This window comes from Calypte anna, chromosome 1 (assembly GCF_003957555.1).
Source record: "Calypte anna isolate BGI_N300 chromosome 1, bCalAnn1_v1.p, whole genome shotgun sequence".
Classification (NCBI taxonomy): Eukaryota; Metazoa; Chordata; class Aves; order Apodiformes; family Trochilidae; genus Calypte; species Calypte anna.
In genome coordinates, this window is record NC_044244.1 from 182,007,158 (window position 1) to 182,029,819 (window position 22,662).

Genomic DNA, 22,662 nt, shown 5'->3' on the forward strand with positions numbered 1-22,662 from the left:
AATTACAAAGAAAGTTATACAGTAACCTCAGTAATTACATTACATATACAGCTTAATCACTGTTCAAAGCCATAGGGATCAAATGTCAGAGTATTAGTGAAAACAGAAGTATCAGAAGACATTTTTACTTAAAAAAAAAAAGGTACAGCATTACATTTCAAATTATATTTTTCATATAAATCTACAAAGAATAGGGAAAAAGGATTAAAATTGAACATGAGTATGGATAGAGCTTTAGTGACACTGAATATGAATGAAAAAGCTAACAGGTCTGGAATAAATAGCAACTCAAAACTACCTGTTCCTGAATCTCAGGCTGGCCCATGGCAAGAGGTATTAGGGTTCCTACAATAACATGAAGGTGGCTCTCTAGAGCATCCTTGCAACACGTAACTGCTGTGTGGCAAACATGATGAAGAAGATCACAACAGAGTGAAAAGCTGCGCATGGATATGTCTCTGATAATAACAGGCCTGTTGCAAGAAACAAAAAAGTGAAATTAAACAAAGACAAACTGTCAATGTCTCAAGTATTAACCTCTTACAGCAGGGAAGAATAGGGGACAAGGGGAAATAAAAATAAACTTTATAAACTAATTCTAAACTTTAAAATTTATCAGCTCTAAGGAATTAGCTCAGGGAACACTGGAGAACTAAGACACAGAATTTGACTGATCACTTTCAAAAAATGAGTAAAAAGCTTAAAAGAAACATATATTCCCCAAATTAAAACGAAATTAAAACAATTATTTTTCTGAGCAATGATGACAGAAACAGAACAAAGTGAAAAACATGCTGTCTGAACCCTTCTCTCTGACACATAACCATTAGTAAAAAGTAAAAAGCAATAAAACATTTATGTTGCAAATGATACCTGAGGACACCTGGGGATTACCTAGTGCAGCTTCCTGCCTCAAGCAGGGTCACCTTCCAAGTCAGATCACCTAAATTCTGACACATTCCTTGGATGGGGAATTGACAGCCTCCCTGAGCAACCCGATCCAGTGTTTGACTACTCTCACTGGGAAAGCCTTTTCCCTTACATCCAACCAGAATTTCCCATGTTGCAGCTTGGTGAGTGCTACCTCTTGCTCTTACATTGTGCACTTGTAGAAAAGATTTGGTGATATTGGTGAGAATGTAAATGTCAATATTATTTATTACACTCAAGAAGCACATTTCATTTGACATGTGCTTACTTTGCACTTAACTCCAAAATTTAAATTTTTCTCTCATGTACTTCAAGTTCCCAAACATCCCTTCTGTCATCCACATCTTCCAACACTTCCTCTTTCTACATAGCTTATTATGCATACAAAATTCTTCATTGAGAATTCAAATACAAGGTTAGCACAAAACATTCCACATTTCCTCAAGAGTTCTAAATTTAAATTCTGAAATTATCAAAGAAAAGCAATTTTTTCTTTCAGCAAATTTCAACTATTTCTACAAATGATATAACATCTACTGGTGATACTGAAATGTAAGGTTACAAGAACAAAGCACAGATGGGAAGAATGAGATTATCTTATTTACCTGCTATTGATGTGGTGAATCAGAGTGTAAATTACATCTCGTAGAACAAAAGCCCATGCTCCTCCTAAACCATCTTTAATCTCTTTAAGCAGCAGACTAACAAACAAGTAATAAATTATAAGAACTCTGTGTTTCTTGTAGATGTTGTTTGTATCTGATGCATGCTTACAAATGGCTAGAAGAATTTTCTGGAAAGAATCCTAAAAATGTATAAACCAGGAGTCAAAAAATAATTCATAATGCCAATAAAAATATACTTTGTATCAGTAAGAAATTTAAGTTATATATATATATATATTTGTAAAGGGAATGGACAAAAAGGCTTCATTGTTTTTACAACAGATTTACAAGAAATAGACCTACAAAGAAACCAACTCTACAAAGAAGAATGAACCATAATCATAATCTTATTTTTTTCAATTCCTCCACATAAGGATGTTTAACATTTTTTAGAAAAACAACCATTACTGGCAGTTTGCACTAGATGAAAATACCAAATAAAAACAATTAAAACACTGGGTAGTGCTTCAATTCCTATTCCTTCAAGCTGAAACGCTCATATGTACAAAATACATTGTTTCATAGACTGTATCAATACAGTTTGTTACTCTTGAACTGTAAATCTAAAAATAACAGTAGTAGGCAGGCTGTGTAACATTTTGAAGAGTTTATTCCAATATTAACTTATACATTCAAAAGATTTAGTCAAATGATGTCCAGAAAAGGTTTTTTTTTTATTTTTAGACTGTTTATAAATAGGTGAAGTAGGTTCTTGACAACATATTCAATAAAATAGCATAAACCTTGAAAATACATGTTTCTAAGGACAGAAACAATACATTTATTTGCATAATTGTATATGCCTTCATATCTGCTTTTAACAACAGAAAATCAAGAGTCTAAAAATACTGCACAGTATAAAATTTCACACAGTCAGCAAGGGAAGCAAACATTAACATCTTAATTGTAGACTGTATGTAGATAAAATTGTCCAAATTATTTTGTTATTCAAGTATATGCAAAAGAGATAAACTGCATCTAAATTGTTTCTGGAACACAGATCTCCCTAACCTTCAAAATAATCCTCTCCCTTCACACATTATTTTATATGTACTCTGTAATACATGCAATAGCTCAAGAATGTCATTTTTGTAAGGTTACCGTGTCTCTGGACTTAGGACTTGTGCCATTTCAGAAGGCAAACAATAGAACAGAAAGCTTCCTAAGACTGTGGGTTTTTTCCTTATATATACATGATAAAAATGACTAATTAATCCAGAATGTACCACTAAAAGTAATTTTATATTCTACAGAAAACCATCACTACATACTTACAGGGCTTTTAGAAAGAACTGCTACAAGACTTTTCAATTTGCTTTTATGACAATTATTGATATAGTCCAAGGTTGCCTTAATCACGTAAGATGGAAAATGAGGAGGATTAGGAGCAGGATCCAGTTCTCTAAATGAATAAAAAAAAGATTTTGTTTTTCTTCCTAAAAATCAAACCCCATGTTTTAATAAAATACATCTCACTGAATAAACACGTAATTCTTTTCGTTTTGAGGAAGTAAGAAGCACCAAAAAACATCCAGCAAAGTGACATTCATCTTATTTTTAGCTGACTGTTGTTCCTCTAGGGAAGCTTTCTAAGTTGTACTTTCTGAACATTCTTCTATTATTTTTAGAAATAAAATTTGTCTCATCTAGGATACTTCATAGGAAAATCTAATTGCAAGTAAGATATAAAGCTTCTGCATTTTGTAATTACAGGAACAATTTGTTGAGAAAATATAATCTCCTCATTATAAAAAAGGGGTTGTCAACTTTCCTGGGATGTCAGAAAGAAAATAAATGCATCATGATAGTAACAAAAAAACCCTCACCATTTAAGTTTCATCACTCTTCTTTTTTAAATTCTCTTTTTAGAATGAAAAACTTTGGTTGCATGTTTACACCCCAGTTTGTTAATAACTCTCTTAAACAAGCTTCTTCCATAAAATACCAACATCTTCAGCCACTTGGCAGATTTTCATAGAAATGCTTTGGTTTCTTTCAACTTTGTATGTTTATTGCAATAAAAATATCTACTTCATAATTTCAGAAAACGTAATGTTTTTCCAACTAGTTTCTATCTAAACACAAAAATCTGGAAAATTATTTCCACGTAGGCAAATACTGATATTTTTAGGACAACAAAGACTGAAAAGCTGGTACAAATGAATGTATTTATGGCATAAGAATATCTCTGTTAAGGAGAATTTGGCATTACTTAAGCAATCTCTTTACCAAAGGCAAGAGCTGCCACTACCACAACTGTTAGGAAAGGTCATCTAGTCCAACCCTCCTGCAGTGAGCAGGGACATCTTTAGATCAGGTTGCTCAGAGCCCTGCCAACCTTGACCATGGCTGGGGCCTCCACCACTTCTCTGGGCAACCACTTCCAGGGTTTCATCACCCTCATAGTAAAAAACTTCTTCCTAATATCCAGTATCTGAATCTACTCTGCTCCAATTTAAAACCACTGCCACCTGTCCTATTGCTACATGCTCTTGCAAAATGTCCTTCCCCAGCTTTCCTGTAGGGCCCCTTCAGATACTGGAAGGCTGCTACAAGGTCTCCCCAGAATCTTCTCTTTGAGCTGAAGAATCCCAATTCTCCTAGTCTGTCTTTGTAGAAGAGGTGTTCCAGCCCTCTGATCATTTTTATGACCTTCTCTGGAACTGATTCAACACAGTACTCCGGGTGATGTCTCACAAGAGCAGAGTAAAGTGGCAGAATCATCTCTCTCAAATCCTCTGTTGATTCAGCCCAGCATGTTATTGGCTCTCTGGGCTGCAGGTGTGCATTGTTGGCTCATTTTCATCTTTTTGTCCACAGGAATCCCCAAATCCCTCTCTGCAGGGCTGCTCTCTATCACATCACCCCCCAGCCTGTACTGATAATGAGAACTGCCTCTACTCTGGTGCAGGACCTTGCACTTGGCCTTGCTGAACTTCGTGAAATTCACATGGGCTTCTCCAACTTCACCCCTTCTCCAATTTGTCCAGGCCCCTTTGGATGACATCCTGTCCCTCTGGTATGGCAACTGCACCAGTCAGCTTAGTGTCATCAGCAAACTTGCTTAGAGTGCACTCAATCCCCCTGTCTTTGTCATTGACAAAGTTACTAAACAGCACTGGTCCCAGTATGGACCACTGAAGGACACCATATTTCACTCTTCTCCATCTGGGCATCGAATCTTTGACCGCTACCTTTGAGATGCAACCATCCATCCAATGGTTCACTTCACTTCTTAGTGACCTCTGAATATTGTAAAAGCTTTAAAATAATTATTTCAATTCAGACAGTTAAACCTAATTTTACAGAGAGAGCAGTTCATCCAAATCTGAACTGAACTAAACTGGCATTGCCATAGTCTACCTCATCAACATACAATGGTATTCCCTTGCCCACTCATTCATTCTATTAACAGAAGTTTTACAGAGATCCTCCTGACAGATACTAGGAAATAACAGTGTGAGAAAGCATGCCTATGATACATCATTACTAATGACAGTAAAATCCTTTAATTCTCAGCTTCAAGGCTACCTCTTCTTATGCCTGAAGAACACATTTCAATGCATAATGTTACACAAACACATTCTGCATTTAAAAAACTTACAAAGTCATACCTTATGAATTTAGCTAGGTGAGTTCTTTCTTTTGTGGTGTCAGGTGGTTCATGTAAGGTCATCAACAGTTCAACCACAATCTCTGGTAGGTTATTATGAAATAAATTGTCAATTTGCTAGAAGAAGAAAAACAGTGTTTTAACGAGGAAAAAAAATAGCTAAAATAATTTAACACTTCTTTACCTTCTCAGAAAAACCATTTTTTCCTGTGTGAATTCTCTGTTTGTTTTAATATCTGTGACATACAATTAATTCAGAATTTAAGCCTGGTTAAGTCTTATTTATGGCAGTCACATGTAGAACATTTTACTCTGCTACAGTATCTGGGAAAAAAATCAATTTTCTATTTTACTACTATTTCTGAATACAGAGTCTTTCTGGGAAGATGCCTCCTCAAAAAACATTAACAAAATATTTTAAGAGAAAACAGGACTTACTTAAGCAGATACATGACAACAAAACTCAGGGCTGTATAATGAATTGTAAAGAAATGTTTTATTACATTCTGAAAAAAAATATACTTCAAATCAACTGTCTGCCTGAAAATTTCTATTGAATAGAAATACCTAGGTATAAAAATTTATCTAGTCTGGTTTTACGAAAATAAGAATTTTGTATCTCCAAACTTGAATTATTTACATTTTTATGGAATATACAGCGTTTCTTTCTTAGATGTCACAGAGCTAAACACACGCATTTAAAATACATACCTGTTTTCCTAAGCAGTTTTCATCCTTAAGCATGTCGTAGACTTCAGAAGCCCTGTGTCTTTGCTCTACTATTTCACTCATTCCATGGCTTTGACAGGCAAAATACGGGAGGATATTCACGAGTATCTTTGGGAAACAGTCTGCAAGAACCTGCTTCCAGTCCTTTTCAATCTTGTTGGCAAGTACTTTCACATCTTCAAATTGACTTCTAATCACCAGGTGTGGAACCAACACTTTATAACAGGACCTACATATAGTAAATAGATTTCCAGAATGTACTTGAATTGTATTTTTTAAAAAACGTCAAGCATAATATAGCAAATACCATTCCTCCACTCTGCAACTGAACTATTAATTATTGTTTAGCTACTATTATACAAAAAAAATCATACCACTTTATATAGAAGGTATTTGGAATATATTTTAAAAGGTCTCAAAATTCTGATGCATCACTACATTTAGAAATTTGAAACCCCTTGTCCTAATTGTAAATATATCTAAATAAACTGCTCTCATGTCACAAACTTACCTGTAGAATTCCTCAAGACTGGTATAGTTCAGAAGAACATAAGGAAAGGCAGACAGGTTATATCCACTGTCATTTATTTTCAGCCACTCCATCACCAAGTAGTCTAAATGTGATGTCATGAAATCTTCTACACTTTTATAGCCAAAAATGTCAGATACTTTTTTCAAAACCTGTGCATGAAAAATGATTGCAGAAATAGCATGCGGAGTACATAATACTATGACAAACTGACAGTACTACACCTCCATATCTAAACCCCCAGTCTTTTGATGGATATCTGCATAACTTGGTTCCTACCCAGCATGTGCATTTTTTTAAAATTATTATTTGTATGGCCATATCAAAAGAGTGCAATCAAGAAACTGCAACTACTCTGTGTGAGGTGGTATGCAAAGAAAGGACAGACAGTACACTTTTTGCAGGGTGTAGACTGTGTAAAAAGAGGGAACAAACAGAAAGAAAGGATAAAAAGATGAGAACCCACACACTAAAAAGATGTCATGAAAGGCTGCAGTATAGGCAGCAATTATTCCAGTACCCCCTTATGAATTTCTTATCCACAAGGCACATACCATCTTCCAATTCTTTGTATTTATTTTACATAGTTTCCACACCAGAAAACTCAATTTACTTCCACTGGGTAGAAAGGTGTTTATTTACCATTAAAGTTGCATTTTATGATGCAATTATTTTGATGTAGGTCAATAAATACAATTACAAATAATTTAAGTCTCACATCAGTCACGCTCTTACAAAATGTAACAACTTTCAGTTGTTACTGAACTTTCAGTTCTGACAAAAGAATTTCTGTACCTTTCCAATTTTAACCTAACCATAATTTATAACCTAAATCTAAATGTTATTGTTTTTATACTTGCCTTTTTCACAAGATCAGGTTCTAATCCATTCTCTTTCACAGACTGGCAAATAGCAAACAAAGCTTGCTTTTCACAGACAGGACTGCAGCACAGAACCATGGTTATAAGCATCAGCAAAACTGCTTTGCCATTACACTGTTTGTCTAGAAGATCTTCGGGACTTGTGTCACTTCCAGCCTTAAATAAAAAATAAAGAATTCATACAGATATTCTGTTAGAACAATCTCCTAATTGATAAATGAGCATAAACAATTCAAAGTTAAGGGCACTGACATAAATATTGCTGAAAATCTCACTTTGGTTTCTTAAAAATTACTTTCTCCAGCTGTCTGCTCAACTCCTCAAACCAGAAGTTACTGCTAGCACACATGCCAATACTTCATACACTCCAGTTCATGGTACAGCATCAGCAGTTTAAACAAAGACAATGCACTTTACAGGGAAATAATGGAAGCACTAACAAGTCTATTTCTTGCTCCTCCCTGATGCATATAGGAAAGACTTCCTTGTAATTCAAGGGCAGTTCTTCTGCTATTAAGATGTGATGTTGACAAATGATGAATAATAGTAACAAGAACTTGAGATGAAAGGGCAGAAACTAATGACAACAGCAAGCTGAGGTGACAGAACATGGAGCCAAGGTAGCAGAGAAATGACACAAGATAGCAAAGAGGTGGAGGTGACAGTACAGAGAGGTGGAATGACAGAGATGAGGCCTCCACAACAAGCCTAACCTGTAAGAGAGCAGGCAAAGGAAGAAAACATGGCAGAGATATGATATGAAGATAGATGATAGTACGACAGAAAGAAAAAAAAAAGAAAATGCAGCTTAATTAGATGACAGCATGGTAGCAAGGAAGAAGTGGAAGACACTAGAAGAAAAATTAAGTTAAATAAATTCCACAGTAACACACACCATTGCATTTCCAGTCACTGCACTGAAGTAAAACTTCTACACTTGAAGTTTGTTCTGAAGAGCTTAGTATTTTAAGAAAATTTTGGTTTTGTGAAAACCACTGCTTTAATACCACTGGGAACATGATCTTACTGACATTTACAAATCTATTGTTGTACTATATGAACACAACTTGAAATTACATTGCCTCTTATTCACAATTTTATGTTGTCTAGAATATGGAGGTTTCATTTTGCTTTGATTCTTAAGTGTTACAGTACTGAGATCCACAACAAGAAATAGTATGATAGAGGAGAGCAATCTGGAATATAAAGTGATTAAGTTTACAAACTTCTGATGTGGGCAAAGCAGTGATTGATCAGATGTATACAGAATTTCCCAACTACCACTTTGCTTCACTGTCTCAGATGATCAGAAGTCCAGAAGAACTAATGTTCTAAGAAAACTAAACAAGAGCATTTAAAAAGTAATCCTATTAATAAGATGAAAACTAGGCAAAATTAATGATTAGATGTTGGTACCAGATTTCTCATTCCTTCTTGAACTCTGAGATAGGCATTGTCAAAAGCCTTTTGCTGGAGCTTCAAGGGAAGAGGTTTTGACATTCCAGAAGAATCTCTCTGTTTTACATCTTGAAATAAACTTTAAAAAGAGGAATATTTATTAGCATAACATTTAATCTACAGAAGCACTGCATATTGTTTATTTCAAATAATAAGATTCTGATTTTGAGAGTATCATTATTTTCTTCTCTACATTCTTACACTTTCTTCCTCTCCTGCAAACTTTACCAGTAACATTAACAAGACCTGTTTGGGACAAATGGTGGAGAATTGCCTGAAAACATATAAAAGTTCTCCAATCTCTGCCAGTGCAGAAAGCTAAACCTGGGTTGCACATAATGCAACATTTCATGTCGTTAACTACTTTTGGCATATATTTATTGAACAGATGTATATGTAAACAGAGTTTCTCACATAAGCTACTTTTTACAGATAAAGGCCCAACCAACTTTCGTCTTTCTAACAAAAACAGGAACACCACAGTGGACTGGACCAAATGTTATGCTAGCTATTTCTTAGTGGCTATTAGCAGATACTTAGGAAAGCCTACCATATGCTTGGCTTGTTTGCATAATAATTCCTTGAATATAACACTTGGCCACAGGTCACCTAAGCAGATCATGAATTAGAAGTGGTAACTGTATTCAGTATCCTTAATGATTTCCTCTTTCATGCATCTGTTACTTTTTTAACCACTGTAAACATCCACACAGTTGATGGTAGCAGGATAACAGGATAACTGAATGTTGTATTAAGAAGTAAAACAAATCCTCGTAGAATCTTGAAATTGTTAACATTCATTTGATGTTAGATTCACTTGTTGCCCACAGAAATTGTGGATGCTCCATCCCTGGAAGTGTTAAAGGCCAAATTGGATGTGACTCTGAGCAATCTGGTCTAGTGGGAGGTGTTCCTGCCCATGGTAGGGGGATTGGAACTAGATGATGTTTCAGGTCTCTTCCAATCAACACATTCTATGATTCTATGTCCCCTAGTCTTTAAAGTGGAAAAAAAAGCTAATCTTCACTTTGTTCCACTCTGGATTTTGTAGAATTATGTTGTACCTCCTTCAAGTAAACTCTTTTAGTGCAGAAGGGCTCCAGTTTATGTAACCAAAAGCTATGCATAGAGTTTCATACTTTTGAACATCCCTCCTCTACTCCTTCTCCAGTTCAATTACATCCTTTTTGGTATATGGAGAAAGAACTATGAACAGTATTGAAAACACAAGCTCATTATAAAAAGTTTTTATGCTGCACAATGTACCTGATCTATTTCTAGAGGACAAACTACTTCAATTTAAGTTTTGCATAATAAATCTGGTGCAAAATTTGCTATTATCTATAGTTTATATATATATGAAGTTCATCTATACATATATATATACGTGCCTTGTATCACAGAATAACACAGAATTACACAGAAGTGTAAGCAAAGTTTGACCACCTTTCACAAAGTAATTTGCTAGGCTTTTGTATTCTGCCAAGATTAAAGCCCCAGAAGTATTTAACAGAGCAGCTGCACAGTAGCAGAAGTAACACACACTTTTAGTGAAACAAAGCTTTGTAAAAGAAAAGAAGATCTACATTTTCACCTGGGAATCGACTTTGCAGCCAGAATGCGAACTTGATGGTGAGTGTCTGCCAGAAAATGTGGGAAAGCCTCACTGACAGGCAGATCCTCATTTCTCACGTTAAGGATTGCCCACTTGCAATGAGGATCAGCCTGAAGAAAATGAATATTGTGGTTTAAAATATACAGAAGACCTACAATGGAATAGATACTTATGAATGCAGAAGATCTTTAGATACTGTTTAAGTACATCTTAACATGCTAATGCATGTCAGAAAATCCGTGATTACCTCAAGCAGGGCTTTCATGCAGTTTAAAAGGGCCACTCTTACTGGTGCTGTGCATTTCCCTCCTTGAGCTAAATGCCTAAAATAAGGAAGATTTAAATAAATCTAAAATCTAAAAGTTGCCAACCGTTCAGAAAAACTCTAACAAGTTAGTTTCTGCTGCTCACAGTTCATTCTTTTGAGCTTAACAGGCATGTCTGGGAGGATCTGACATTTTTACTGATAATCTACAATTGTAAACACTATTAGTATTTGCTAAAGTTATCACTTGTTATAATTACTGATGCTATTGTTAATATACAACACTATAGCATTTATTGTTCTAATGATGTATTAAGGATGATATGATTCTTTGCTACAAATATAACATGAGAGAGAAAATCTGGAAGTTAAATGCTGGATAAAGATATCACAGGATACCAGCAGTAAGAAACACAACACTAAAATCTTCACACTGAGAGCAAAGATAAACATTTTATGCCCAACAGACTTTTGATTTAAATAGACAGAACATACCAAAAGGCTCCAACAACTGTCAAAAATTGTCCTTGGGCATGCCCTGTCTCTTCAGTATGTGTGCTGGACTGGGCCAGCTCTACTGGTATAGGAAGCAAATTATTTAGAATTACTCTACAAACTTCTTGATCTCGACGGTACAAAGAACACACATCACTGTGAAAGAAAGAAAGAAAAAAATATATTGAAATAGTGAGCAGCCACCAAATACTCATGATGTTGAAGCATAATAGTTCTAATATATGCTGAACAGTTTTTCTCTTACGAAAGAGGCCTAAGAAGCATGAGAACATCATCTTCAGGCAAGAGGTGCTCTTCCATAGGGAGCTCCTTCAAAAGGACAAAGTACTGGGGAAAAAAATAGAAAAAAATACTTAAAAAATAAGTAAATAAAAAGAAAAGATATAAAACATTTTCAGTAACTCTTACATGAATAATGCAGCAAAGAGACCTATTGTCAGCTCTTCCATGTTAGACTGACCATTTTGTCATGCATCAATGGCTCAGGAGTAATATGGCTCATGGAATTTTTAGCTGTGCCAGTCAAAAACACTTCATTCATAAACTAAAATAGATATCCTATTCTACTACATGCTGTTTCCAATTATCTAACAAATAATTAATAATAAATGCAAGGTGTTTATATTCCTCAACTCCTTTTCTGGCTTAAAAATTGTAACTGCTCTTTCCCCAAACACAGCACACTTCAAAATACTAAAAGAAGCCAATTGTCAGGGGACCAATGACAATAGAAAGACCAAGAATATACGAATTTTAAAGCAGTACAAGCACCAAGGAGGGTCTGCTGTAAAAAAACCTCACACTCACCATGTGCAGATGCAGTGGCTTAGCACAATCAAAGACGCTGCCATCAGTAAGCATCAACAGCTTCCTCCGTATATCTGAGGCCCGGAAGCTTAGGGTCTGAATTTGGACTGTAGTTACACAAATACATAAGAACCTCAGAACTTCAAGGAGAAGTAAATCATGCTTTGTCAAGTGTTCTTCAGCCAATGGGCTCAAAGCACCTGAAGAAAAGGCTTTCATGTAAGAAATGCTTCTCTGAGGACAACGGAAAGGTTAGTAATATTTTAGGTCTTTACAAAGTTCTCTGAATAGAGCATTAGTGACCTTTATTTGTTATTGAACAGTTACTGCATGAATAACAGCTTCTTAAGTGTTTCCTGCTTCTACAAAGGCACTCTCTAAAATGGAGGCTTTTAATTTTTTGCCCATACATATGGCTGATTTCTCCATCATGGTTACAAAGAGAATCTGCAGAGGTGTTCATTTTTGTTATTAACTGTAACTTAAAAAACATTTTGAACTACAGATGCAAAGCTTCCCCAAAACTGAAATTATGACGATTGCTACTATGTTAATATTCTTATTGAAATTTCAATTATGACCTAAATTAAACAGTTACAAATGCCATTTGACTGTCACATGTAGAACTCTTGTATCTTTCTGAAACTGCAAATTTGATTTATTAGAATTATTTATTGGGTGATTGGAAAAGATACTTCTAAAGAGACCTGTTCAACATGATGGGGAAAACAGACAAGCTGCTGTATGTGGCATTAATGTAACAACCTTATTTCCTTCTCATTCAATAATAAACAGGAGGCATTAGTTGAAAACTAAGATACACACCATTTTGAGAAAGAATTTAAAACAAAAGAGAAGATTCATATTTGTAGCTCCTAACCAGAATAAACAGATCCATGCTCCTATCCTCTGCAGGTCCAGAGATGTAAGAAAGATGATCTTGTCACATCAGAGAAAGGATGAAAGTTAGATAGGACTGCTCTTAAAAAAATTAAGCACAGTCTAATGGCAGAGACACAGTAGCCTACGGACATGTTTTCTAGTCTGTTCTTTGCCAAAATTTCTACCTGACTTTGAACAAGTCACCTACCTTCTTTTGTAATGTATTGCCTATGAAATAAAAAACAAATTTGTCCTTTCCAAATGAGCTAGAGCACTTCATTAATACCTTTAAAACACTAATGAGAAACAGAAGAATTATTACTGCTTAGACACTAACTGGTTCAACCATTACCTGCTCCAATTACTAATAAAAAAGCACAATTTTGAATTTCGCTGTCTTTCAAGTAAAGAGCATTCTGTCAATACAAGCTTTTGCACAGAGTTTAGGGCACAGAGACTTACCTGTTACATTTTGCACCTCACTAGATTCATTCGAATCACTGATGTCAGTAACTGAATGATCAAACAGATCACCAGATGCCTGGTTATCTGCCTCCATTATACTCTCCTCGGCATCATTCCCCATGAGATCCGCTTCTCCCAGTTCACCTGGTTTTCCAGTAAACATCATCTGACAAAAACACCACATCCTTCAAATATTGGCTTTCAAGGACAAGAGAAGCACCACAGGCATAACACAAGTAAAGACACTGTTTCATGGTGAACTGGAGGAGGTGAAGACAGTAAGGGTACACTGAATTGATGAATTTCACCCTTTGTGAAAAACCTGTCTTCTGCACACATGAATTGTTTGATTTGTGCTATGCTCTTTACATAGAAGCTTCCTAAGGTGGAGGTTAGTATCTGAAAAACAATTTTCTCTACAAGACTCAAACTTCTCACAATACTTCATAACTTCAGAGAAGGTAAAGGAAGGAATATGCTGCTTTTAAGGGCACATCAATCAATATTTTTCCTACCAGATAACGATTTAACAGAAAGTAAGAATCTCAATTTCTACTCACCTGTAAAAAACAATTTTGCCTATACCTGACTACAGAACAATGTGCCAAAAAAGAGTTTGAAGAGTTGTGCTAAAGAGTGATAAGCCACCCTATTACTTTTCTCAGTGAGAAGAGAGTCACTTACAATTAGAAGATTTAATACGCATATAATAAACATCTTTAAAGTGTTATAAGGCAATAAAAGTCCATCAAACTAGAAAATAAAAAGAAGCTTTTAAAACTTTACACATACATTAAATATCACATTGGAGAAATTTCTTCAGCGGCATAAAACCTGTAGATAGTTTTACTATAAGATTGTAATAAAAATTTTTTTTAAATAACTTTTTGTTCTTGATGTGAGCTGGCATGCTAGTCTTGATCAAATGTTACCAATCTGCTTTAATGCTTGCCCTCTGCCTATGTTCAAATGCTCAAGAGAAATGCTTCCTATTAGAGAATTCTCAAAAAAAAACCCAACAAAAAAACTCAACCAAACAAAAAAACCTGATTTTTTTTCAGTAATAACTACCTCATTTGGTTTGCCTCCAAATTATTACACTGTAAAAACAATACTTTCATAGAGGAGCACTGCATTTAGAAACAGACAGAATAAACTTACCAGATTTTTGCAAATATCTACAAGATCATTCATAAATTTTGATGTTAATAAACGCAGGAATATATTAGACAGCATCTTATTAGCACTGTTCTGTAAGGAAGCAAGATGTACAGATAGGTTAATTAATTTTTTTCAGGTACTATATTTGTGATATTAAACTTTGTCACTTCATTGAGTTAGAAAGAAACAAACTTTTTAATAAACTTTACCTTGGTACAATTGCATAAACATTTTGTACACTGCATTATTAGAGTCCTCAGTGAGTTGATCTGGGCATCTTCATTCAGTTTGTTTTTAGACTGAGAAATGCTTTCTCCAGCATAATGAATGAGAGACTAGTAAAAATACAACACAGTTAAAATACCTCAGTTAAAATTTTTTATACTATGGCACATACACAGCACAAACACAGAGACAAAAGGACATGATTCTCAATCATACAGCTTTTATATTTCAAGTGTGCATCAATGAGTCTGGCCTTTTTTTTATTACTGTTTTATTTCTGTTTCGCCTGTTCTGCTCCAGAAGTGACAAAAAGATGGCCTAGACATGCATGACACATTGATATTTTCATCCATTTTCAGCACAAAATAAAAATACATTTTATCCTATAATGTTTAAGTTCTAGCAAGAATACACCTTACACAGTCATAGTAATAATAAAAATAATAATAGCAGCTGTCTTCATACTGGTTTAAACCATCAAATGATCTTTCAAAAATCCTGCATAAAAGAACTATAAATTAAACATATTTTTATCCCCTAAGTAGTCCTTTGTCCAAGTGTCCATTATATTTTACTGTTTTAAAAGAGGTGACTGAAAAAATGTATGGATATTTAGCATATTCTTCACTGAAAAACAGAGGCATTGGTGTACTGATGGAATTTCAGTGACTCCTCTCTTTTCAGCAGCAGTAAGATACTGAAAGCTCTCTTGACTGCCTCTTTTATAAAGCAGAGAACAGCTGAAATATTCATTATGTGAAAATGCACCAGCATGAGTAAAATTTAAAAAAATATTTTATGTTTAATGGTTAGTTTCATTTTTAATAGGTCTTGAATACACTGCTGCTTACCTTAGCTTTCTGGAACAGCTCTGACTTACAGGCATCCTCTTCTTTAAATATACCAGTGTAGCAATAGCAACCAAGAACACCAATCACGAGACTGACACATTGGACAAGGTGTTCTGCAGAAACCTTAGACTAAATCAAATACACAGTATAAATGCCAGTGGTTAAACATTAAGTTTTTTTGCCAAAATACAGAATTCTTTAGAGTGCATAAGAAACATTTTATATACAGATTTCACCAAAATTAAAATGAATTTACATCAGTGTTTTGCATTGCAGTCGCCTCAGGTCTTTAACAAGTCTTTTTTGGCTCTCTGTGCAATAATATTCTATGTGTGTCCCACAGCCCCTGCTCTTCTTCCTTCAAAACGCTTTTAAATTCTACCTCTTCTTTAGATTCCACCATAGCAATACTTAGAGCTCTTCCCATGTGCTCTGTTTAGTTTACCTTCTGCTAGGATGACAGTATGAACTAGTCAGGAACTAAATCATATTCCTACTGCTGTCTCTTTCAATCTTACTAATTTAATAAGTTGCTTCCTGGTAACTACTGTTCCAAACAAATGGCACAGACAGTTTTAAATGTGTGCAAGCTTACTGCAGGAGTATTTATAGATCCCTTTTTACCTGCTTACAGTATTTGGATCAAAGGAGGAGAAAGAGCAGACAAGTAATTTTTTTCTCACTGCCTCAGTGAGGCTGAAGAAGATTGCTATCATATTCTTGAAAAGCAGGTATTAATTTAAAAAGATGGGAAAACTCAGGCATACACACCACTGTTACAGCACTGAGGAGATAATCAGTTCTCTTGAGCAGTTGCTGCGTTTTTGCTAATACAGCCTGTATTTGTAGTTTTCTTTACAATTACTACTTTACACAGCTGCCTCTTTAAAAAACCTAACTATTTAGGACCTCTGTGCCTCAGAATACCTTGGCTGAAAACTGGTGAGAGCTAAAAGCATACAGAAGGCACAGAAGTGGAAAAAAATGACACAAAAAGCAGGAAAACAGTGGTTTATGTGGCAACTTAGCACAAACTTCCACTTCTACACAGCCACTGTATATTCCCACGTACTTAAAAAAAGCAATGGATATTTTGCCAATTATGTAAAGAAATACAAACTTCTCTTCTTCATATTATTGGATAGTTTTTCAAATGCTTGGAGTTCACCTTTAGTGACAACAGGAATAAAAATCTACGTACTTTGCTTTGCAAGTATATTGTATGGGAGCACTAATATGAACATGAAACAGTAATATCTTACTTACCTTAGGAGCATAGCTGCTTAAAAGCTTTTCTGACATTGCTAAAAGACAGTACTCTAGTGTTTCCTTAAGATTTTGGTTGATGGCAAGTCTTGAACCAGTCACATTTTTATCTGCAACATTTACTGCAAAGTTAGTGAAAATATCCATTTCATTAAATGTCGTCTGAAGATACAGCTCTTCAACATCAGAAAAATTTTCTTCTTTCCCTTGCCAGTGTTGCATGCTTGAAGAAAATAGATAATTTTTATTTTTGCAGACAGTATAAGACTTAGAAATTATTATTTAAATACAAGAAATAAGTAAAAGCAAAGTAAAATATTTTATCTTTTTTGTGTTTCCAAACTGTGGTTGATCTTTAATTTCTGAGGTGATTTTGACTGTCTACTCTCTTAGCTTTGTATGAAGAAACTAGAACGAAAATGAAGCCTGCACACAGACCACACATTTTACTGTACTTCATACAGCAGCATCTGTTTTGTGTTAAGGTGGCTGACTTCAACCTACTTTACACAGTTGGAACAGAAATTAATCTATTTTGAAACATGTATTTTTAATTTGTAGTAGGGAAGTCTTGGAACAAGTTAAACACATTTTAGTTTCATTAAGAGTAAATTGGACATAGTCCAAGATCCTGATCATACGCATCAGTGAAAGATGAACAGCATTCACAGGGTAACTGATGAACTCAAGTAACATATGGCTGGGGCCACAAACATAGATGGAGTGGTATGAGCATATATGGACAGTAGCATCTACTCAACTTTCTACTTAGTATGTAGCTTCAAGGGAACTCTGAAGATAAATAACTCCTTTAGGATGGAAGGTAATTTCAAAAAAGGGTGAATACACATTTCAATAAAGTTACAAATTATTGGAAAAATATAACTGTGATGAGTTAAAAATACCTACTTATGGATAAAGAGCCAAATATCTAGCTGTATAGCTGAAGAGAGATGATACACATATTCTTTATTTTGCTTATAACATACCACTTGGCATCATTTTGGAAAAATACCATGGCAGCTCTACAGTTCTTCATTGTAAGACTCACAAGAATTTTTTGTAATGTAAGATGAGGAAAATCACTGTAAAAAAAGAAAAATGTTTTGTATTTTCTTGCAATCAAAAAAGTCCTTGGGATTCCTTAAGCGTACCCAAATACTAACTGAACTAAGAGTGTATCTCCAAAGATCTTAAGTTTTCACTTAAGATTCCTAATGCATAGTTAATGTTATGGTCATATAACTAAATCATGTCCCCAGAATGAAATTCTACAGTAAGCTTAAAAGTCCTCTAAGATCTACAAAAGTACTGACACAGTACAATTCTGCAAATCCACTTTTCCCTGTGCAGTATTCTCTGTTGCAGGGTAAGCTTACATATAAAATTATGCCGCAAAGATCTCACCTGCAGAGCACAGAAGGCAGCTCTGCACATTCTTCTATTTCTTCCTCCAAATAGCAGGACAACAGCCATTTTATTATCTCCTCCTTTAAGGCAGAGTCCAACTTTCTTTCACAGTTATTGTGTTCCATTCCTACATCCAAATTTTCTGGCACTGAGTAGGCAGACATCAATAATGATAAACAACATACAGCAGAACTGTAACAAAAATGGAACATGGGGCATTTGTAAGAAACAACGTGGCACATTTTGTTGATCAGCACTCTAGAGCAAAGTCAGTATTTCTGCATGCTCAAGGAGCATCAAGTACATAACCAAGTTAATAAGCCTGCATACTGGATCCTTTATTAAAACCTTTGCATTTTCAAAAGACATTTTGGCTATTACAGATATTTCCTGTCTATTTTAAAGACTGTTTCAGAATACTCATTTCAGAATCCAAATATATTTAGAAGACACTTTAATTTTAAAAAAAATCAACTTCTCTTTCAGTCATATTTTGAATTTTTTGTTTTACACTTTTAGCCAATTTTAAATTTGACAGTGCTTGCCTCCACTCTTCTGCCTCTGCTTTCATACATGTAGGTAATTACACCCACTTCCAATGCTTAATACACAAACGTGGGCAGTTCTTAACTAGAAACAGCCACAACAACAATAGAAGTATTCTGAATAATACAATGCTTTTGATTGCACAGTAAGAAGCAATGTGAATCAGACACTAAATATTACCCTTGCTTCCCATTTTACCTTGAAGGCTTGCATGCTGGTCCTGAAAATATCTTCCAGAGTTCTTTATCTGCTACAACAAGGTTTCCTTGAATTATAGCTCCAAGTAGTCCAAAGCTCTCTCCCTCAATCTGCTGGAAACTTATGCTACGAATGGTCAGAGACCAAATTTTTGCCCAGATTCTCTGGAGCTCCAGCTTGAGGGTGCTTTTCAAGTCAGTTTTCTGATTTTGACACAAAGCAAGCTCTGTAAGACACTTCAGCACATATGGGGTCCTTTCTCCTCGGCGCTGCTGAGGCAGCAGCTGGTGAAGTACACTGAGTAAGGGAGGTAGCTCACTGTTAGGAAGACTCATGGGATACTTTGATATTAATTGAGCTGTAATCTGTAACCTTGAAAACAGAAAGTGAAGCAATTAATATCAAACATATGCAAATTTGCATCTTCAAAAGTAAATTAACAAAGTGTTCTCCAAGTGTCATTTCACATTTATACTTTAAGGTGACTTACTAACAAAGGTTAAAGATTCAGTATTTCTACTGGTTTTACTTCTAAAAGTCTGCTTGTGTAGCTTCACTATCCCTAATAAATTCATACAAGATGACTTCACTGATTTCACAAGGGAAGAAAATTTCAGGCAAAAAAAATTTTTTCTCCTTCTTCTGGACTAGGCTGTTATACACTCTGACCTAGGGAGTGACCTCAAGGGTCAAATGACAAACAGGAAACATTATAAATCACCTCTTCAGATTAAAAAAAAAAAGTTCCCAAATGAACAAAATGCTAAGGATGGTTAGATGGAAGGAGTTTGCTCATAGCAATGGTTGTACACTATGCAAGTGAGTAAATTATAGTACTCAGTATTTCTTGGAGATTGCCACCTCCACACAGAATGGCATGGTAACTTCTCAACTGGATCCTAAACTGCCACTTTGCCTCAATACTGTGAGCAACAAACACACACACAAACCTGCTGCCCTAGCACAGGACCCAGTTCACAAGCAGCTATGCTGTTGTGGTATCTTGTGCAGCAGTTTCCAAGAAAAGTCAGAAAGGCAGAGAGGAACAGTGAAAGCAAAAAAACATCTGGTGTAATCTATGGTAGTTAAAAAGTCAACATTCTTGAGATTAGGGCTACAGCTGCTAAAGTCATGTTGTGGTCTTTTAACAGCTTGATTACCTGCTATGCTCTCTGCTACAGAGTCCTTCTGCCACAGTCAGTGGAAGAAGATGTGTAGTTGTATCTCCAGTTCAGAAGTTCCTCATGTAAAACACAATACCCCTCAATCTAAGTCCAAGCTAAGATGTTGGGCCTTGCACTTCAGCAGTTTTCAAACCAGGTATTATGGCAAAATGTGTGAAGTAATCCAAAATGGCCAAACTGTTAATGGCTGATGTTGTTCTATGACATAGGCATCTTAGGACAGCAGGAAATCTCATGCTAATTTCCCAATACTCAGAAGCTGGATCTCACACACAACACTTACATAAAGACTTGTAATATCTAAACAAAGAGACAGATGAAAAATCAGATCCAGTAATATTTTATACACTGTGCTGCAGCACAGTTTACTAGTCCTTACTTTTTATTTCTTAAGAAACAAAAGATATAAAGCTTTTAAAGCATGAGTGCCAAGAACAGTTCTCACTACATTACAAATGCTAGGAGAATCTAACCTGAGAGCTTAGATATCTAATTACAGAATGTGCAGGCACCTAATTTGAAAGCACAACATATTCAGGAGAACATTTAATTTAAGAAGATGTCTGTAATGATATTGTTTCATGTAAGGATGGCATTACCAAGGGATCACATCAAAATCCTTCTGGGATCTTTGCAGGTTGTCTCGAATTACCTCCCAGCCTAGTTCAATCCTCCTGCGTTTGTTTGGTGCTGTTTGGTCACTGGACTCTCTTTGAGAAATGGCATACGACTGAGTAATTTCCAGAATTTTGGTATCTTCTGTAAAAACCTTTAATGAAGAGGAATTTAGAAGTCCACAAATAAGAAAAAAAATGTATTACAGGAAAACTGAAATGTCAAACTGGTCTATTTTTTACTGTATCTAAAGGCTCAAAAGTGGCACCCAGAGTTATTATTTATTATTCTAGAATGCACAAAAATAAACTAAAAAGGACACAGACAAAAGAAACTATTTCAGTACATGACTGAGGAAATGCTCAACCCATATTATTTTCAAAAGCAAAACACAGTAAATACAGCTTTATATTAAAATAAAGATGTTACCTGATGACAAATATCAGCCATTAACTCAATCAAATTTTCCTTTACAGCAATATTACGTGAACCTGAAGAATACTTTCCCCTGCTCCCAATGAGATTTAGTTCATTCACTAGAAGATCATACAGGTTATGCAGGATACTTTGCCATTTTGTGGAGTCATAGGCACCTGCACATGAAAAAAACATTTCAGACATGTACCACCCATTTGATACAATATGTAAAACTACGCAGACAACACAAAATACAACCAAAACCACAGTATACAAATCTTAAGAAATGCAGGCCTGCAAAACAAGTTCTATAATGGAGAATGAATAAAGTAAAAAAGTTTAAAAAGTTGAGAGTATTTAATCAGCATACACAAGTAAATAGGGTAAGAACAAAGTTTCTAGGAGATAAGTCTTTATCTAACTGGAAAACTTAAATAAAATGCAATGGATAAATTCTGATGGATTATAAACCCTTTGCTATTTTGAAAACAAAGTGAAAAAAAAGTCTTTTTATAAACAAAGCACTACAACTGAAATGGGCCTTGACAGACAGTGAATGATGTTCTCTGGCCAGTTTTATATAGTAAGATTTAGACCACTGCAGTAATTTCTGGGCTCAAATAAACCTTTCAAGATATGAATAGATGTGGCAATCTAAACTATTATTTCCCTTCCTTAAAGACTTTGTTTTGATTTAGTAATTAAAAACACACTTTGATAAAAAACCACTATTAACCTTTACAGGATTTAACACAATTAATGCTCTCTTAGTACATACAATTTGTAAACTTATTTTCATTTTAGCTCAGTATTAATCTATAGCATAAAACTACTGACATGTAACGATCACTCCCATTAATGTTTCCAAGATTCAGTATCAACATTTAGAAAGTTGGCATGATAACATGAACAATCATGTACAGTGACAAAGAAAACAGGGAGCTTTTTACTGTACCTTTTGCTTGAGTTTTTGCACCCTGTGGATGATGAATACGAACTTGGAGACGAAATAAGTCAATTATTGATTCCTTCAGAGAATCCTTTGGTCTAGACTGAGTCCATATATAAAGCAACGTAGGCAAAATTTCTTCTCCTACTTTACAAATCCGTATGCGACAGTTGACAGCAAACTTACTGCAGAAGATATTCATTGCTCCAACAATATGATCCAGGCCTGCAGTATTTTTCTCCTGCCTGCAATATAAACCAAGCACTAAAACTTCCAGAAGAAATAATCTTCTCACAAGAATTTTCTAAGCATAAATACAAGCCAGTAACTATATTAAAAATATTATTTTCCTAATAAATGCAGAAGTTATTAATAATTTTAAAGAATGTATTATGGTGTTCAAATACAGAACAAAATATACCTAAACATCTATTAACTGCTACTACTCAAGTCTAATCCCAAACACTTAACATGGGTTACTCTCT

General features: G+C 35.0%; 1 protein-coding gene across 1 annotated transcript in view; it reads right to left on the reverse strand.

Annotated features, from left to right (window-relative positions):
• The window catches only part of ATM (ATM serine/threonine kinase), a 68,579-nt gene that overhangs the window by 37,225 nt on the left and 8,692 nt on the right, over nucleotides 1-22,662 (reverse strand). Inside the window, exons 7-30 of the mRNA XM_030447811.1 lie at nucleotides 22,184-22,422; nucleotides 21,241-21,404; nucleotides 20,796-20,965; nucleotides 19,013-19,384; nucleotides 18,266-18,460; nucleotides 17,848-17,943; nucleotides 16,859-17,081; nucleotides 15,593-15,721; nucleotides 14,726-14,851; nucleotides 14,517-14,606; nucleotides 13,353-13,521; nucleotides 12,009-12,208; nucleotides 11,446-11,528; nucleotides 11,181-11,336; nucleotides 10,668-10,743; nucleotides 10,400-10,530; nucleotides 8,764-8,884; nucleotides 7,327-7,503; nucleotides 6,449-6,618; nucleotides 5,920-6,166; nucleotides 5,210-5,325; nucleotides 2,871-2,997; nucleotides 1,536-1,735; nucleotides 299-473 (exon numbers count right to left, since the gene is read on the reverse strand). Of these exons, the coding sequence (XP_030303671.1) occupies nucleotides 299-473; nucleotides 1,536-1,735; nucleotides 2,871-2,997; nucleotides 5,210-5,325; nucleotides 5,920-6,166; nucleotides 6,449-6,618; nucleotides 7,327-7,503; nucleotides 8,764-8,884; nucleotides 10,400-10,530; nucleotides 10,668-10,743; nucleotides 11,181-11,336; nucleotides 11,446-11,528; nucleotides 12,009-12,208; nucleotides 13,353-13,521; nucleotides 14,517-14,606; nucleotides 14,726-14,851; nucleotides 15,593-15,721; nucleotides 16,859-17,081; nucleotides 17,848-17,943; nucleotides 18,266-18,460; nucleotides 19,013-19,384; nucleotides 20,796-20,965; nucleotides 21,241-21,404; nucleotides 22,184-22,422 (3,952 nt within the window). The remainder of the gene's footprint in view (nucleotides 1-298; nucleotides 474-1,535; nucleotides 1,736-2,870; nucleotides 2,998-5,209; nucleotides 5,326-5,919; nucleotides 6,167-6,448; nucleotides 6,619-7,326; nucleotides 7,504-8,763; nucleotides 8,885-10,399; nucleotides 10,531-10,667; nucleotides 10,744-11,180; nucleotides 11,337-11,445; nucleotides 11,529-12,008; nucleotides 12,209-13,352; nucleotides 13,522-14,516; nucleotides 14,607-14,725; nucleotides 14,852-15,592; nucleotides 15,722-16,858; nucleotides 17,082-17,847; nucleotides 17,944-18,265; nucleotides 18,461-19,012; nucleotides 19,385-20,795; nucleotides 20,966-21,240; nucleotides 21,405-22,183; nucleotides 22,423-22,662) is intronic.